At 38.1% G+C, this 18,260-nt stretch overlaps 2 protein-coding genes across 13 annotated transcripts in view; both read right to left on the bottom strand.

The window, feature by feature from the left end:
* The window catches only part of LOC111246402 (aldehyde dehydrogenase, dimeric NADP-preferring-like), a 7,897-nt gene extending 1,105 nt beyond the window's left edge, over nt 1-6,792 (bottom strand). For 2 of the 8 annotated variants that reach the window (XR_015323167.1, XM_022795938.2), the window contains exons 1-8: nt 6,495-6,556; nt 3,727-3,868; nt 3,091-3,452; nt 2,694-2,849; nt 2,209-2,433; nt 1,866-2,099; nt 440-699; nt 6-235 (exon numbers count right to left, since the gene is read on the bottom strand). Coding sequence is in view for 6 of the 8 variants with exons in the window: in XM_022795938.2 (XP_022651673.1) it covers nt 22-235; nt 440-699; nt 1,866-2,099; nt 2,209-2,433; nt 2,694-2,849; nt 3,091-3,452; nt 3,727-3,829 (1,554 nt within the window). In the remaining 2 variants the exon portion in view is untranslated. Of the gene's footprint in view, nt 1-5; nt 236-439; nt 700-1,865; nt 2,100-2,208; nt 2,434-2,693; nt 2,850-3,090; nt 3,453-3,726; nt 3,869-5,062; nt 5,276-5,346; nt 5,396-6,494 lie in introns of those variants that run through there. The other 6 variants (XM_022795939.2, XR_015323166.1, XM_022795937.2 and 3 more) reach the window with 6 other exon arrangements.
* Nucleotides 6,793-9,333: 2,541 nt separating this feature from the next.
* LOC111246401 (aldehyde dehydrogenase, dimeric NADP-preferring-like) lies at nt 9,334-17,925 on the bottom strand. Of its 5 annotated transcripts, none has more exons than XM_086982756.1 (9): nt 17,619-17,925; nt 14,984-15,176; nt 13,379-13,520; nt 12,804-13,165; nt 12,302-12,457; nt 11,761-11,985; nt 11,387-11,620; nt 10,805-11,064; nt 9,334-10,599 (listed from the first exon to the last, which is right to left on the bottom strand). In XM_086982756.1, the coding sequence occupies exons 3-9, from the start codon at nt 13,479-13,481 to the stop codon at nt 10,386-10,388; spliced, it is 1,554 nt and encodes a 517-aa protein (XP_086838882.1). In that variant the 5' UTR covers nt 13,482-13,520; nt 14,984-15,176; nt 17,619-17,925; the 3' UTR covers nt 9,334-10,385. The 5 variants fall into 5 exon arrangements, with proteins under 5 accessions (XP_086838882.1, XP_022651670.1, XP_086838883.1 ...); XM_022795935.2 differs by lacking the exon at nt 14,984-15,176 and having other exon boundaries at nt 9,334-10,219; nt 10,382-10,599; XM_086982757.1 differs by lacking the exon at nt 14,984-15,176 and having other exon boundaries at nt 9,334-9,752; nt 10,382-10,599.
* Nucleotides 17,926-18,260: the final 335 nt, after the last annotated feature.

The raw sequence follows: 18,260 nt of genomic DNA, 5'->3' as shown, positions 1-18,260 counted from the left end.
CTAACATTATGTCTTACGTGATTATTGTCTCTGCTCTTCCTTCATGGTTAAATACTGATGAAGGACGGTTCCTCCGATTCCAATAACTACTGCCATAATGTAGGGTGTTACAAAATGGACATAACGGAATGGATTAGGCCGCTTTGCCAAAAGTTGTCGGAACAAAGCCAGGCCCGCAAACGTGTGTGGCGGGTAACGTCTTGAGCCGAGATATTCGCCCACAGGGTTGAAGTTCCTATTGTGACAGTAGAAAAAAATATTAGGTCTGGTGGGTGGCGAGCTCTATGCGATATAGTGGGAATTTTGCTAGTCTACTGTTGTACAAAATGTCCGATCAATAGAAAATGACAAGGCTTCGATCGTGGCTAAATTTCTACTGACCATTTGTAAAATAATAGCCATGAGTAGTGACTTAAACGGTGAGTATGAATAATTGTACCTGAGAAGGACGGCTTTCTTGTTTGAAAAGCAATCGAACGTGTATTTGCCGTGATATCGGCCTATGCCTGAATTGCCAACCCCACCGAACGGGAGTGAGTCTATGGACAGATGCACGAGGACGTCATTGGCACATACTGAACCAGATGTTGTATCATTAATAAAACTACGAATGACCTTCTGCTCCTTAGAGAACACGTACGAGGTAAGCGGCTTATCACGACTGTTGATGAATTCAACGGCCTCGAACATGTCCTTCACCTATTGCGAAGAAACAAGCAATAGTCAATGAAAGAAATCGATTCTAGATTAGTTTTACGCTTATCAACAATGAACTGGTTACTGTTTGGATTCGTACATGTCTCGAAGGTCATCAGCTGTAAATTAACTTATAAAAAAAAAATCACAAATTAGCTCCGGGTTTCCGCATAGATTCATTTACAGGACAATCTTTTACAGTAGTTTGAAGATATGTATATATGGCTGATTATTATAATATCAATATATGAATAATAACACATCTACGTCTCTATAAGCGCGGGGCAAGGAGGCTCTAAGCAGTGCTTCTCGCTAGCAAATGACAAAGATAAATCAGTCGGCTGTATCTTAGTAGCCATGATGGCGACGTTTTTTGCCATCCGTGAGTGCAAGACTGTTGGTTAATGGGTACAATAGTAACGTTTTCATGCCACCTTCTGCTACTAATCAGGGAAATATTAGGTAAGAGAAAGTGAGGAATTAGAAAGAAAAAAAATTATTCTTAAGGATATAGCTGCTTGTGAAGTTCCTTGATGGAAAATTTCAAAAATGTCCACCAAGGCACACTTCGGTTAGATTCCTAATGCAGAGGTCCTGATTGTTATACCTAAAAAGGTGATTTCGAGAATTTGTTCACGTAATGAGAGCTGAACATATAAGGAGAACTGGGAATACAAAAAATGACGCGTTAGTACCGCGTCATAGGTAACTCAAACCACAAGAGTTGCTCGAACGGCAGGCTAATCAAATTGTTTTTGATGGAGTTTGACAAGAGGAAGCGGAAGTGATGGGCTAAGAAGCACGAGCGGAAGAGAAGGAGCGGGAAAGGCCACCGGACCAGGTCGTCAAGTGGGCGCGTAAACATTTACGAAGAGTCCCGCTTAATTCGATTTCAAAATCGGTAAAAGCAGACGTTAGAGGGCATTAAAGTGAAACTAATGCTCGCTTTGGAGGGGACTGACTTGCATATACAAATTTTCTGTACCACACAGAAGCTAACGCGATATTCTGTGAATTCTTGAGTGGCAAACGGTTTTTTTAGATACGCTGGGTGTGGAATTCGAGTTTAGTCTCTTTAAGAGGCATAGGAAGAACAGTGGCGTACCGAGCAAATAAGCGTGATAATTAACAATGCGAAGTTTTGTGAAACTATTATAATAGTCTAATACCTTAATGACTGGTAAAATGGGGCCAAAGATCTCTTCCCGCATGATGGGGTCGTCTTTTTGGACGTTTTTAATAATCGTGGGAGCGACATAACGTGCTTCTACATCGACCTCACCACCGAGAACGATATCCGCACCCTGGATCATATCTTCTAGGCGTTTCGTATGACGATTTGTCACAATGCGTCCATACTCCTTCGCCTTCTTCGGATTATCACCGTAGAAGTCGTAAACCGCCTGCATAAGTTTATAATCGTACATAACGGAAAATTTACTATAGGTTTACACAACGCTTCTCAAGACCTCGGACGCGGCACTGTTGTGTTCTAGAAGGTATAATACGAACCTTCTTGCATTCGTCGATGAACTTATCGTAGATATTTTCGGGACATAAAATGTAGTCAGGCGCAACACAGGTTTGGCCAGCGTTTACAAGTTTACCCCACATAATGCGCTTCGCGCTGATGCTTAGGTCAGCAGTGTCATCAATATATACAGGGGACTTGCCTCCGAGCTCCAACACGACCGGTGTCAGGTACCTCTGCGCAGCGGCATAGACGATCTTACCCACCTGAAGAACATAGAAAGCTTCTGTTCCATTTTTAACCAGTTGATGCAAGAAGACATCAACTTGCGGATGAACTACGTTAATAAGCGAAACCGCAAGTCGCCGTGTAGGAGCATCAGCGAAACAATGTGATATGTGATGAATAGATCGTATTTTACAGTATTCCCATTTTAGTATCGCAATTATTGTGATTATTATCAGGGCACAGTATTTAGCGAAAAACTACATCAATTTTACTTTCGCTATCCATGCATCATGCCTACATTGGTAGATCCGGTGTAGAAAATATGATCGAATCGTTCCTTGAGCAGCTCAGTGCATTGTGCCACCCCACTGTTAACTACCAGGAAAACGTCTGGGTCAAGGTATGACGTTAACTTTTCCATAACGGCCGCAGTCGCTGGGGCTAGGTCAGAAGGCTAAAAATTTAATATACAATAATACATTGATTATTAGAGAAGGTCTTGATTTACAGGGATGTTGGGCTGCTTCACATCTTCTTTATTTCCTGATAAGTGCAAAGATGGCCATCAATACAATAGAGTCTTTGTATATATGTACCTCTATTTAAGTGAGTAACCGGATCATGCTATCAATCAATAGTGTCATTATAGTTGGATAGGGCAAACTAATTGTCGCGGGGGGATATGCGAAACCCACCTTGAATACAACGGCGTTTCCTGCAGCAATCGCGCCGACCGCAGGAGAGATCAGTAATTGTACGGGGTAGTTCCAGGCTCCCATAATGAGGCAGACCCCGTAGGGTTCGTTCCAGATATACGGTGTATCCATCACGGCCATTAAACACCTGGTTGCGGGTTCTGGTTTGACCCAGTTATGGAGCTCCATAATAGCGCCCTTGACGTCATTAACAGCAAATTCGATGTCAAAAAGCAATGATTCCTGGCGGTTTTTTCGAAGGTCACTGTCTAATGCCTTGACGAGAAGATCACTGTTGTCTTCAAGAAAGCGCTGAAGAGCTTTAAGTTGAGTCTTACGCCATTTAACGCTCTTAGTACGCCCTGTATTTGTATAGTAGTGGTAAAAAGGTGAAAAATGAGAAAGAAAACGCACTCGAAAAAGCACTCTGAATCAACTCAGTGAGCAGATTTGAATAGTCAATACGTGAACGTGAAACATCTACGAGAAAATTGATTAAGGCAAAGAATTTTCAGCTCTATTGTGATCAAGCGTAATGATTTAAAGGTTGCGACGCGTCACAAGTGTCAGTAGTACTTGTTTGTTCAATATTTATCGCCTCTTTGAATAAAAAAGTTGTTTGGGAACTTATTGTACCTGAAGCAAAGGTTTGCCGTATTTTATTAAGCTGATCAGTGTACTCTGTTTGGACAACTTCATCCGTACCAAAAGTATGGAACGACTCGACCGAGTTCGACATCTTAAACTCCGCTATTTCGACACCTTATGATAGAAAAACCTGGAATAGATAGCGTATGAATGACAACGCGACAACCGTCTGGTAGAGTTAAATCTATTAGCGCATTCACAATAAATAGAACTCGATAAACTCAAGCAAGTGATTAGGCTTCAATACCACTTGAATAAACTAAAATATATAAACATATTTTGTAAGCTTAAATTTCAAAATTTACATTTTTGCGGAGGAGTTGGGAGTAGGTTTAGATGGAGAAAGGAATCCCGATACTACACCTGCTACTTTTACACTTAATTTCAACCTTTTCGTTTTTGTAAAAACGAAAAAAGGTAAACAACTGAGCACTAAAACACATATAAGTAATATTTCTATGTAGCTTATATAATTCGTATCCAATTGACATAAATCAATATATAACAAAATATATTTTTGTTCATTTTCCACGATTAAAACCGATGTTAAATTTTCCCAAATACCTTAATAAGCTATAGCTCATAAGATAACAAGATCTATTTATATATATAATGTTTACTACTATATCATTAATCATTTAAAATTTGCCAAGAAAAGAAAAAGAAGTTTTTCGTTAGTGCGAAAACAGTGAACTGGCAGCTAACAACAGCGGAAAACACAGTGTTAAAGGTTGGTGGCAGTAGTTTACGATTAGAAAGTTGAAGATCCTGTTTCACGTACTGTATACACAAATAAACACAAATGTGAATATGAACTGTTCTATGCAGATCCCTTGTGTAACTAAATGGCGTATTTTAAGTAAATCAAATGGAATCTGTCAGAAAATTTTTCTTTGCCACATCTATTATCTCAACTATACAATTGTTGGACTTCACCTCACTGAAATATGTCATTGGCAGAATTATGCTTAGGCGCATATATATAAAGCTTACTCTTCTCCAATCGTACTACTTCCATTTCTCACAGAACGGTACAATATATGTGTATTACATGGAAAACAGACGCTCTATTTTTTCCCTGTGAAACAATCATATTTAGTATTAAAATGCTATATACATTTACGCGGCTTCTTCTTCTAACGATACAAACGAACTAAGACTAACTGGATTCACCATTTCATATGGTTGATTCTTTGGTATAGTCCGTTACACTAAATACTGTCGTTCGATTGAAAAAAGCGATGGAACGAATCACTTGTACGGAAAATATGCTTTAATTACACCGCAGCATAATAGTGAATCTTCAGCATTTCGTTTTTATAACCTAGGTATGTATGCTATGTTGACTTGTGGCAACGTTGATCCTGAAAATCTTCAGCAGCAGCACCTAGTCGAACGTTCTATTATGAGGTTAGGTCACAGCACAACAGGCACTATAATTTCGCCAAGAACGACGCAAAGCACGATTTTTTTTCAGAACAACGATTTTCTCATTTGGCTTTTTTAACCAAATTTAATGCAGTCTGAACAAATATCCAAAATGTATCTATTCATAACAGAATTAAATAAAAAAATATGGCAGTAATCAAAGACAACAGTAATAGTTACCTTGCGTTTACGTACGGACAATTAGAAGGACACCGTGCGTGTGAACGCACTAGACGCGTAATCATAAGACGAATCAAGTACCCCCGGTTATTTCAAGAGACATGACACAGTGAATAGCTTACCATTAATAAAATATGCGAAATTAGTTTTCAGAATGGCTTCAAAATTTAGGGTATGCTAAATATCTTTGATTAGGTAAATATATGCTATGTAAATAAGCGAATGAAGAGGATCCGATTATGTTATCATTTGTCTTTTAGCATTTATTGAGCCACTAAAAAATTCGTATGCGCACCTACTGAAACAGGCTAGAAAACCTACTGAAAACCAATCGGGGTGGTCGATTTTATCGACTAGGACATATCGAAAGACTTTACTGCCCCTTTCAAGGCACTAAAGAGGTTGATTCAAAGATCGTCACTATGATATCAGGCCAACGGTGGAAATATTAAAGCCTCGAATGAGCGATTTAATTTCTCACAGACGACTTCTCTTTCGAAATATATATTTAGTTAATATGTCAAAAACTGCGATATGCTAAATATTCGTTACCTAATTTTCAAATAAATGTAACCGCATGTTCTAATTGACTACTCCCAATGAAAACACCCTTGATTTATGTAGCTAACTCTCTAACAATAGCACCAACAGGCCGTTCAACGTTTCGCTGCCGAAAGGTGGCATAGGCCTCCATCAGTGAAAAAAACAGCGATAGCTGCGGGCAGCACTCCTTGTTTCTTTCACTGAGACAAGCGAGCCAATACTTTGTACAGGCTATGGCCTTCGATAAAGCGACATGGAGTCGCTGCTACTAGAGGAGGCGATCCAATTAGCTGAGAAACAAGCTGTAAACTGAAGAATAATATGCACTTAGGTCCAGAGTGACTTAATGTCGAAATAAGGGCGACGTCTTTCGCACTGTCAGGGCATATATGGTATGAGCCCGGTGTTTCTCATAGAGCTGGAAACCAGAAAGTTATAACTAGTGATTTTAGATGACTGATTCAATTTAGAGATTCCACATCCGATCGTCTTTACTGCCAGAGATATAGACACGCTCTAAAACGCAAGCAGGCAAGGTACTTGTTCACTTCAATTTTTCTCAATGATACGCTCTAAACATTAGATATATAATAGTAGATTCTTACTTTTGAATAAAACTGTGCACCACCCGGGAGTAACGTGAACGAATCGTCAGGTAGAAGAATCACTGAAACGCACAAAGATATTGCTATACGTGGTTGAACTAAGACAAAAAGGGATCTGCGATATATTTAACTGTAGGTGCCAGTGTGGCATTACGTCTCCATTAAGACTTCAGGGAGAGGTCTCACGGATAAGCACAGTGTCATCATTGTAACTATTCAGTTCTTGACGCTTCGTAGTATTTAATGCCAAAAAACTAAGAGACATTTTGCCTTCTGTCGGAGTCACACACTTTCCTGTATAAAGCAGTCGTTAATAGGTATGACTGCCCAAATGGAAACGTGTGTTGCTTATAAAGAAATAGACTAGCCCTTTGGTCTGAACTATTGTCTTTTGCGGTAAAACAGCAGGTAAACAGTGCTTACGTTTTATATCAACGTTTTAAATATATGAGCTACCTACCTGTTGAATATACTTGTTGCTTAACCAAGAACGTTGGCTCAGAGGTACCTTCTTTATTTGTTTGTTATTTTTGCAAAATAACTCTATGTTGTTATTCGCTAAGTAGAAACTAAATGATACGAAACGAAATATTTTTGTATCTTACACATTTTCCACTTGTTCAGCGAAGAGATAAATACTAGCCAGGCTAAGTATATTTCATTGTACCAATGGAGCAGCCATCATCATTGTGCTATAATCAGGGAATATCCGCCAGGCTAAAGCAACGTGACAGAAGAGGCTTCTGGCCTTTGGCAAGCTTCCAACGGGTAGAGCTGGTCCACAATACGGTAGCAAGACACTGCATTTTAAAAACGTGTTATGAAACAATACGGATATTGAGATGACTGCTAAATTTCTAGATGTAATAGAAGGCCAAAGCAAACAGGGATCTTATCTATTATGGAGAAGTTCCGGTCTTTGACCTACGTTAGTCGCTCTTAGCTTACGCCTCAAATATAAACAGTCACTTTCTAACCATAATTGATTTCTGAAAAATGATCAGTTTAAGTGAATAACCGGCAGTCTTCAGCATACATTTAGCGCTAGTCGCAACGATCCAATGCTTTGGTCCGTTTACTGAAGACAACGCCAGTGTTACCCCATATATACATATATATAGTCGAGTTGATACAATGATTTTAACAGATAAAGGCATGTAGATGTTTCTTTTTTTGTAATCCGTTATCCATATTGAGTTAGACAAATTCCTGTGTGTTTTTCAGAAAGAAATAATTTGTGCATTTTAAAATAGTATTATTACACTAAATATCGACCGCCGATGTCCTGTAGTTTTTCGGATAACACCATAGCCCCATCGCTATGAAAGTTCTGTGGCTTCTGGTCGAAAAAATGTCAAGTGATTTTTGCATCTTTTCATTGACCAGTATTAAATAAATACTGGTAACAAAGTTTTGTGGAGAACTGAACAGATGGTAGATACTCTGGTATTGCGAGATCGGCGCTATTTGACGTATACATTAAAATTTTCCGTGCGAGTTCTCTCAATTTTAGCCGGCTAGCTTAAGATGTGTGCCGTCTGGTATTGCCATGTTGGGAAAGGAGCCTTTCCTCCGAACCTTTCCGGTACGTTTTTCAGTGACTAGCTGTTACCCTGTTCATTGTTGGAAGTATAGGTCCCAATCAATCATTCGTCACAAGACACAATTCCTTTCGAATCCTATCGTAACATCATCTTCCTTGGTGTCAGTTCGTGTTTTGCCAAAGAATATTAAGCAAATTTTTTATTTTTACTTATGTGCACATTATTGTCGCACATGATCTACTTTTCATTGCTTGTGATTCAATCGCTTCATAAATGGCTGCATTTCTACAAAGCTTCGTAGATGGGAATAGGATCGGGATTTTTTTTGGCGTCAGTGTGTCTTATCAAATATCGAGCTTTTTCAAATGATTTAAAAATGTATGTTCAGTTCATTGGCGATGTCTATGATATCGCCAATGAACTGAACTCACGTATCGATCTTGCTTAACTTTCGCAGTAATCTTCGACTCTTTGTCGCGACCACTACGAGGAGCATTTTTCAAATCGAAAATACCAAATCAAAAACCAAATAACCATATTTGAGCCGTTTTCTTTGATAACTCATCTTGACCATAAACATCAAGACTTTCTTCATCGGCCTGATAGACCCTAAAGCCAACTGCTCAAAAAAAAACAGACAATGCTTTTTCGACAACTTAAAATAAGTAAAATAAAACTCGAATTCGGTCTCATATTTTATACAGTAGTTTTTTTTTATTGTACATTCTATTCAAATTGTTCTATTCCCTAAGGCCCAAACAGGCACTCTCGACCACCGTTCACTCCCGTCCGTAGTATTAGAGAAGATATCTTCGTTAGAACCTGATTCAATAGAGGGGGTTACTTGCTATATAGCTCTTCGCAATACAATACAAAAACAGAGCAAAACAAAATGGTTCGAAGATTGTCTGGCGGTAATGTGGTCGCTGGCAAGGGTTTTATCTTGCGGACTGTGCAATATAAAAGAAAAACAAAGATTGTACAAGTTTCTTGTTTATACCCAGGTAATTATATTGATTGAAATAAATGAAATGTATATTAACAACAAATGAATAATAATAGGGGCAATTCCAGAAACCGCAACACTTTTATAAATTGCAGTACGGGTACAATGGAACACTCCGGAAGTAATAGATACCTGAATTCATCAATAATACAAACTATTATATTGTATATATTATATGTCTAGATTTACGTAGATAAGTTTAGCGATATCAGCGAGTGCTCTATTATCTCCATTTCCGAAAGCAAGCTACATAAAAATTCGATATATAAAATATAAATAAAACACGTACTTGTTTTTGTTATATTTTTATTAGTTATAAGTAGTTGAAACAAGTAAAGTCATGTGTTTTTTTTTTCGATGGCGATCACCTTTTTAAATTAGACATTATCACATTTTACTAATGCTTCAATAAATCTCAGGTCAAACAGGTTGTTTGCGAATTGTCTGCTATGTCAATATTTCTTCTCTTCGTAATTTTTTTTCTTAAAAACAGTTAAAATTCTATTAATAGAGGATCAATGGTCAAAGATGATATAGGCTAACTAAAATCAATCGGCTCCTCCTTTACAAAAAAAAACTACTGATAATACTCTTTAGGAAACATTTTATACGTAGTAGGATAATAATAATTTCAACGACATCTGTCACCATCACTGCATAAGCTCCAACCAGGTCTTCTGTATTAATGCAATTCATACAGCGACAAAACTGCAGAAAAAATAGGAACGGAATTCATGTATAGCTTATCGGGCGATACGAAGTTACGGTTTTGATTAAGGTTTTTATGTCGCTTATAAGAACAGATAAATATACAGACGTAATATGAAGGCACAGGCTATGGGTACACGATCGGTTAACCAGGTCTTATTCGTTTTTATAATCGCTTAATATTCAATGCTCCTATGACTGTACTTGTCTTCACTCTGATACTCCAACACAATCAAATGAGTTTTTCAATGTGTAAGGCCATTATTTGACCATATAATAGCAGTTTCATTTGATTGACTGTAAAAACAATCAGTACAATACAACGACTTAGGAATAACGAATCCATCAAACTATTTCACTATTCTTGTCCACCTGCGAGACCGTCAATCCTGAGCACATTAATGAAGATCGAAAATGTTTAACTGTTTTGCTTGCTCGAGCCTTTTTAGGATCATGTGCAGTACGGTCTAGTAAAATAGAGAGAAAAAAAGTAAGTTAATGGAATATATCGGATTCGAAGTTATAAAAAAACGATGACGATCGATTAGCACTAGGTCCTTTTATTCACCTTAAACTGTTTGAAAGAGACTGATGAAAAAAGTGTCTCTCACCCGAAGACTGTGTCCTACCTGATTAGTGCCTATGTTCCTTTGCCATGGTTAGATATTGATAGAGGACAGTTCCACCAATTCCGATAGCTGCTCCAATAACGTAAGGTGCCACATAACAGGCGTAACGGAATGGATTGGCCCGCTTTGCCAGAAGGTGTCGGAACAGTGTCAAGCCTGATTCCGTATGTGGCGGGTAACGGACTGAGCCGAGATATTCGCCCACCGGGTTGAAGTTCCTGTTGTAACAGTAGAAAAACACCAATGGCGAATTCTGTTTTGACACGGTAGGAATTTGGTTTGCTAACTAGTTTGAATAACTTGAAAGTACCCACACAACGTATGCAGATAAATTATTGATAGCGATTTGGAGAATAATACGATAATTTATGTGTTTTAATAGTCGTAAACAAGGCTGCAAACGGTGATCAGAAATAACCGTACCTGAGAAGGACAGCTTTTTTGTTCGAAAAGCAATCGAACGTGTATTTGCCATGATAACGGCCAATACCTGAATTGCCAACTCCACCGAACGGGAGTGAGTCTACGGATAGATGCACGAGGACGTCATTGACACACACCGAACCAGCTGTTGTATCATTAATAAAACTACGAATGACCTTCTGATTCTTAGAGAACACATACGATGTAAGCGGTTTGTCACGGCTGTTAATGAATTCAACAGCTTCGGACATATCCTTCACCTATCGTAAAAAACCAAGCAACGATCCGTATCAAATAATACCTCGGATTAGTTTCAAGCTTATCAACAATATTTGGTTGACATTTAGATAATAAAGGAGCTTAATATATTTTGTGTGAATATTTTACGTATCCATACGCATTACACAATTCTACAAACAAACCTGCCAGCTAAAAACTCGTTTACAGAGTCCCCTGAAGGTGTGATGCCTGCCGGAAGATAGTGAACTTGAGTTCAATATATATATATTTTTTTTCTTCTTTTAAAGATATTTTTAGCATGCGTAAAAGCAATGGATATATAGTACATAGACAGTTTTATACCTTAACGACTGGTAAAATAGGGCCGAAGATCTCTTCCTGCATAATGGGATCGTCTTTTTTGACGTTTCTAATAATCGTGGGAGCAACATAACGTGCTTCTGTATCCACTTCGCCACCGAGAACGATATCCGCACCCTGGATCATATCTTCTAGGCGTTTCGCGTGACGGCTTGTTACAATGCGTCCATACTCCTTCGCCTTCTTCGGATCATCACCGTAGAAGTCGTGAACCGTCTGTAAAAGATTATAATTGAACAGAATAAAAAAAACTTACTATAGGTTTACACAACGTTTCTTCCACTTCTTTGAAGTCTGCAGACTCGGGTTTAAGACCTTGGACAGCACTGTTCTGTTCTAGAAAATATAATACGAACCTTCTTGCATTTGTCGATGAACTTGTCGTAGATATTTTCATGACACAGAATGTAGTCAGGCGCAACACAGGTTTGGCCAGCGTTTACAAGTTTACCCCACATAATGCGTTTCGCGGCAAGGTCTAAATCCGTGCTCGTGTCAATGTAGACGGGTGATTTGCCTCCTAGCTCTAATACGACTGGTGTCAGGTATTTCTGGGCAGCGCTGTGGATAATCTTACCCACCTAAATAACATGAAAGAACTAGCACTTAATTTCGAAATAATATAAAATAACCGAAATATAAATAACCAAAGATGACAGCGGCCTGGATACGATGAAAACTGCCAGCAGTTAAGCCACTTGATACGATGGCTGATGCTGCAAGAAATAAACTATGATTTTATCTGAATCGCATACTTTTCGTATTTTATCATCACAGTCATTGCGGTAATTTTAAGGCATAAATAGCCATCGAAAATCACATTAGTAAGAATCAATGCGAGCAACTAAACTACGAGGCAGATAAATTTTGTTTTTCCTATTCATGTGTTATACTTACGTTGATAGATCCTGTGTAAAAGATATGATCGAATCGTTCCTTGAGCAGCTCATTGCTTTCGGCGACCCCACCGTTAACTACCAGAAAAGCGTCTGGGTCAAGGTATGACGTTAGCTTTTCCATAACGGCCGCAGTTGCTGGAGCTAAATCAGAGGGCTAAAGATATAATATACAAATGTATATGGGTATTAGAATAGGTCTTGGCTTCTAAAAATATTGCGTAGTTTCTAGAGTTTCATAGTTGCGTAGTAGTATAATATATGCATAAATAAACACCAGTATAATAGAAAAAAATCTATGTACAAAAATATCATTTGAAGATAAAACGTGTTAAAGTTTAGTAAATTTATAAAATATATTTGCATAACTAACTTAGTATCTGCTCTTTTGTACATTTATAATAACCAGTGATTTAGTGATCAAATCCGTATTAGAAATTAACAGGACCACGACAATTGGAGAAGCTGAACTATTCATGGATATGCAAGTGTATACAACTAACCTTGAATACGACGCTGTTTCCTGCGGCAATCGCGCCGACCGCGGGAGAAATCAGCAATTGCACGGGGTAGTTCCAAGCTCCCATAATGAGGCAAACCCCCAAAGGCTCGTTCCAGATATATGGTTTATCGAACACGGTCAGCACACTTTTGGCCGTAGGCTCTGGCTTGACCCAGTTGTGAAGCTCCATAATGGCACCCTTGGCATCATTAACCGCTAATCCGATGTCAAAAAGCAACGATTCTTGACGGTTTTTGCCAATGTCGCTGTCCAATGCCTTGACGAGAAGATCGCTGTTGTCTTCAAGGAAGCGTAGCAAAGCCTTGAGTTGAGTTTTACGCCATTTGACGGTTTTTGTACGTCCTGCACATAGATAGTCGTGACGAAATATGAAGAAACACTCTCAGATAGTTACATGAGCAAGAAGAACCATCGTGTGAATATAATATTCACAATAAAGTTGGCTATACCGGAGGAACTGGTTAAATCTGATCAACTGTGAAGCCCGTTGTTTAATCTATGCCACTAATCTGAGCGTTTATCGCCTTTTTAAATGTGGTAGTTAAATGATGGTACCTGAAGCGAAGGTTTGACGCAGTTTATTGAGCTGGTCAGTGTAATTTGTTCGAATAGCTTCGTCCACACCAAGGACATGAAACGGCCTGACTAAATTCGACATCTTGTACAGTTATGTCTGGTCACCTTCTGGCAGAAAAACCTAAAATGATGGCAGCACATGATTAATTATTTGTTAATACTTAGTGTTACCATATCTACCATAAGACTGTACTGCAGATTACTGATCTCATCGAGCCCATGTGTTGAAATCAACTGCACTTCAAGTTGGCCATTTGCACCAAATAAAACAAACATCCACTTGTGCTAATTAAAATGTAATTGATTATAGCGTATTATCTAAACATATGTTCAAGGGCAAACTTAAGCCTCAAGGTTAGAGTACTTCAAACGTTTGCGGGGCAATTGGGAAATAGCTCAGTCAAAAAAATGGGATCTCAGCGCCAGATGTGCTACTTCATTCAATTTCAACCTGTTCATTTTTACCGACAAATAAAAACTAAATAATTGAGCACTTAGTAGTAGTAATAAAAAATACACATAATATAACGAAAGGTCTAACTGGCAGCAACCAACATTAGATCTAGCTTTTTTCGCTCGCCTCGGTAAAAGTCACCATGCGGCAATGATTCGTTGAAAACATGTCAACTTAATAAATACACTATACGTACTGCAAGGTTCATTAATTATTCTGGTTGCATCAGATACAGATTACATAGACACAACATACTGTTTACTATCCATTAACACAAAACGAAATAGGCAGGAATATTCTAAACGTATTTAAATGTTTTTCGATGCAATAAACAATGCTCCATGAGAGCTAATTCGATTATTAAATAAGCAGCTGTGAAGATTCTGCTTTAGCACCCACAAAGCCTAAAGTGACGACCGATCTTAGAAGGAGGGCTATCGATTAAGAGCTAAGTTAGGAACATTTTCCGTGTAAAACATGTCATGTGGTCTATTGTTATGTGATACTTCCCGCTACGACAATAAACCGATATGCAAGACCGTCCAATACAATAACAATCTAACATTTTTACAAGTTACACAGGTTTTTGCTTAGTCTATTATTAGTAAAAATTGTGGCTAGATGTAGCGAATTGAATTAACTATTTTTTGTTGAGACAAAACGTGTCACCATTGAGAATTTCAATACATTATGTAGTATATTGGCAAGTACAAAGATAACAGTGGCCCGATTCAACTAAACCCGACAACAACGTTCGGTACCATAAACACAAATTTCTACAGAGGCTAAATACTGCTTTGCTTTCAGAACGAAAACGGAACTATGTTTTTTACCCGTATATCAAATCCGCCTACATAATCTAATGGACTAAAAGCTAAATAGTCAATGATTTACCCATACGAAGCCGATCGTACCATAGATACGAATACGGGTAAGAGATGCCAAATCTGCAACGATCAGTGCCTTTTTACGCCTATCAAGGCGAGATGGAGCTCTTCCTCGATCCTTCCTTAACTGAATATCAGGATATACATCTTATTCTTAATTTGCCTATCTTGTAAGCTATTCGAGTGAGATTTCGTGTCCCTTTTAATATTATAGATAGGCTATTGGCTTAATGGAATTCGTACTTTGTACTAGCAAGATCCGACGAGCCAGCTGCTTGTATGTCGTTCATAGGAAGCGACGATCGATTCTGCTTCGGTCCGCTCGTTCCACACGTACACAGCCAGAAATGGACTATGAGAACTCTTTCGTTGTAATAAACCTCTCTCCAGGTGTCCAGTTTGTCTTCAGTTTATTTGAAAGTACGCTTAACTGTCGCTAGGTTTCGAGAACACATAACTGTTTAGTGACACATATCTAACGCTGATTAAAGCAACACAGATAGCGCACTTTTTCGGTAGACTGTGTACAAATAAATCGCAGCACGCCTTACTAAGCATTATTTGTTCGAGTTCTATTGCCAATGGTACAGGCTTCAGCCAACCTATTCTTCAAACGCTCAACTATCGAAGTATTTTCTATTTATAAAAAATGCTATTGTAGGTAATCTCCATGTATTCAACACATGTATATATTAACTTACGCATTACTACCGCTGTCGTATATTATATGGATGCACCTATCAACAACTGGTCGAACTTCGCATTAATGTCCGTCACACTTAGATATCTACACCTACATTCATACGAGGATAAATGTTGACATTTTAAACGAATATATTTTTGATTCGACACTAATTCTTAAGTATTAGGCGTTTTTGGTAAACAAAGCCTTAACAATCTATGGGCTATAGAAATGTAAACTAAGAACTTAGATGCCGAATTTAGGTCCGAAGAAATGCAAAAACCGCTATGCAATTTGCAAAAATGCAGTACTACTATATATAGTTTTTTCTTTGTAAAAGCTGAAATTACTTTGTACCGCGATAAAGGACACGAATATTTTTAATTTCAGACCAATTTCAGCGTTACGACGATAACATGCATAAAGCATGTATGTACAGCTATATCTCTTCTCTACCTCAGCATATAGGTTTTGATGCGTATTTGTTTTGAAAGGTTACGATTGACATTTTAGATAGTAGTATGCAAGTAAGCAACGTTCCAAAATCATCTGACAAAATTGATTCTCACGCAATTTGAATAAAAAATGTGACGTATAAAAGCTCGAATGGAGGTTGTTCGTTCGTGCTATTTTTCCTAACCCAAATGTGTTTGTTTGTAACATAATAGCAATCAATGTATAGAATGCCTAAATCGTATATAAGAAAATTTAAAGTGTCTACATTACATTAACACTGCTGATGGTTTTTCATCGAAGTTCATAACCGATACGACAAATTCTTCAACCGTAGCAGACACAATGCTGACATGTTCCGTTGGAAGAGAACCAAATGTATATATTTTCTTATACATTTATATATATATACTAATATTTTGAATCTTCTACCGATATGAAAGTCTGACCTTTAAGAACATACGAATATGACTAAAAGACAAATAAGATAGAGATTTCCACAAACACTTCTGTTATCTCTTTCTTTAGATACGCGTACAATACATTGGTCTCGGATACTGTAGCTCGTCCATCCATCGTCTCTTCTAAGTCAATAAACGAAACTAAAGTAAGTAAATCAACTAAGTAGCTCTTTTGTGTATACTCTAGACACACCCGAGTAAGAACGAGACTATAATGATTTCATTCCCATCATAACAGATGCGTAGACTTGGGTTTATATGGTTGATTCTTTGGCATAGTCCGTTGAAAAGCATAGAAGGTCAAAAAGCAGTAAGACAATCTACTTCGATCACATCGAATTCTTGTCAGAAGACGTTCAGCATCATCGAGGCATATATAAATAGACAAAGAATAGAACCAAATATCCCAGAAAATTTTCAGCACTGTTAGTAATTTATCGTCCGGCCAAAGGTTTTAATCTAAGCATGACAACCAACATAATCTGGCAAGCAAATACGCAGAGATATTACTTTTTCAGAACCGCAATTCGTACACTCGACTTTATCAAGTGAATCGGACAACATCCCAACGAATATCTAAGGCTTATTTGCAGGGGGTAGAGCTTTACTCAACATGCCTTAAAGCGCAATTTTTGCAAAGCCAATAGTTACTGAGCACAAATATTCCAAAGGACATGTAAATGTACATGCATCTCATTCTTCACAATACAGTTTAAGTAAACATATATTTTTTGAGACACATGACACGCTACACAAGTTTAGCCATTTGATACTATATACATATTGTTTTAAAATAGTCGAAATTATTTTTAGGCCTACAAGTGCACGTTTTTATAATATCTTCAATGATGTGTTAACTTCAAATGCATGTCAGAATCCGACAAAGTACTCTCTAATAAGTTGTATTAAGTTACTACTACTGTACCGAAGCATCGAACACTTTCTATCTATATATATATATATAGATACTTCATATATATATATATATATAAATTAAACGCAACAATACGATCCACAGATAGACTACTACATAAATACACACGAGATTGGATAGTAATAAGTCTGTATTATTGTTTCTATGCGTGAGTGCTCGGATGTCAGGCCCAGAAGGCCGCTTCTTATCATATACGCACAATCACATATTAAAATGTGGTCCCTATCACACACACACATAACGGTATCTGTGATTCGAAAAAAAAATTTCAAACTCCGCATAACCAATACCGCTAACACTCAAGGCCAATAAACAACTCACTAAATCAATCTATATGGTGCCACAAACCATTCAGTTGACGTCCAGCTGTCCTGTTCTCTCCAGAACGTATCGATAAAACTCTATCAAGTTTCCATTCTCTGTTATTTACTCAGAGGGTGGTTGCCTACTTGCTCTGTGTAGCTTTCTGAGGCTATCAGCAGAAGCGCCGTCAATAATCGGCTTGTGACAGTAAGACCCCTACTAGCGTTTGATTAGCCAGATATACGCCGCTTTCATTCTCGCCTTGTCGTTAAAAATATTTCGTCGAACGTGGCGGCAATGTTCGAATGCTTGGCGGACTGTTGGTTTTGAGAACGCAACATCTAACGACCACTACATCATAGAGGTCGGATACTACATGACTAGCTACATCGGTAGCCGCTGTTCGTTGGATTGCGGGCCCGTATCAACCAGTAGGAGACAGCGATGTCACTGCTCAATGAAATTTAAGGGCAAGGGAAAATGGAAAGGGCGTGAGGAGCCTTGAGGCCAAACAATGGCAGCAAAATATGTCCAATTAGTTCGAGGCCAAGACAACGCAGTTTCGGTAAATTATTTAAAGAAAACATCCACTTACTATCCACATTACATAAGCGAGCGAACTTCATCATTCAATGGGCTAGGAATATTATTGATATCTGAGGAGCGAAATATGGATTATTTAGGAAA

This window comes from Varroa destructor, unplaced genomic scaffold (genome assembly GCF_002443255.2).
Source record: "Varroa destructor unplaced genomic scaffold, Vdes_3.0 BEIS01000003.1, whole genome shotgun sequence".
NCBI lineage: Eukaryota > Metazoa > Arthropoda > Arachnida > Mesostigmata > Varroidae > Varroa > Varroa destructor.
This window is presented reverse-complemented; position numbering and strand designations above follow the sequence as displayed.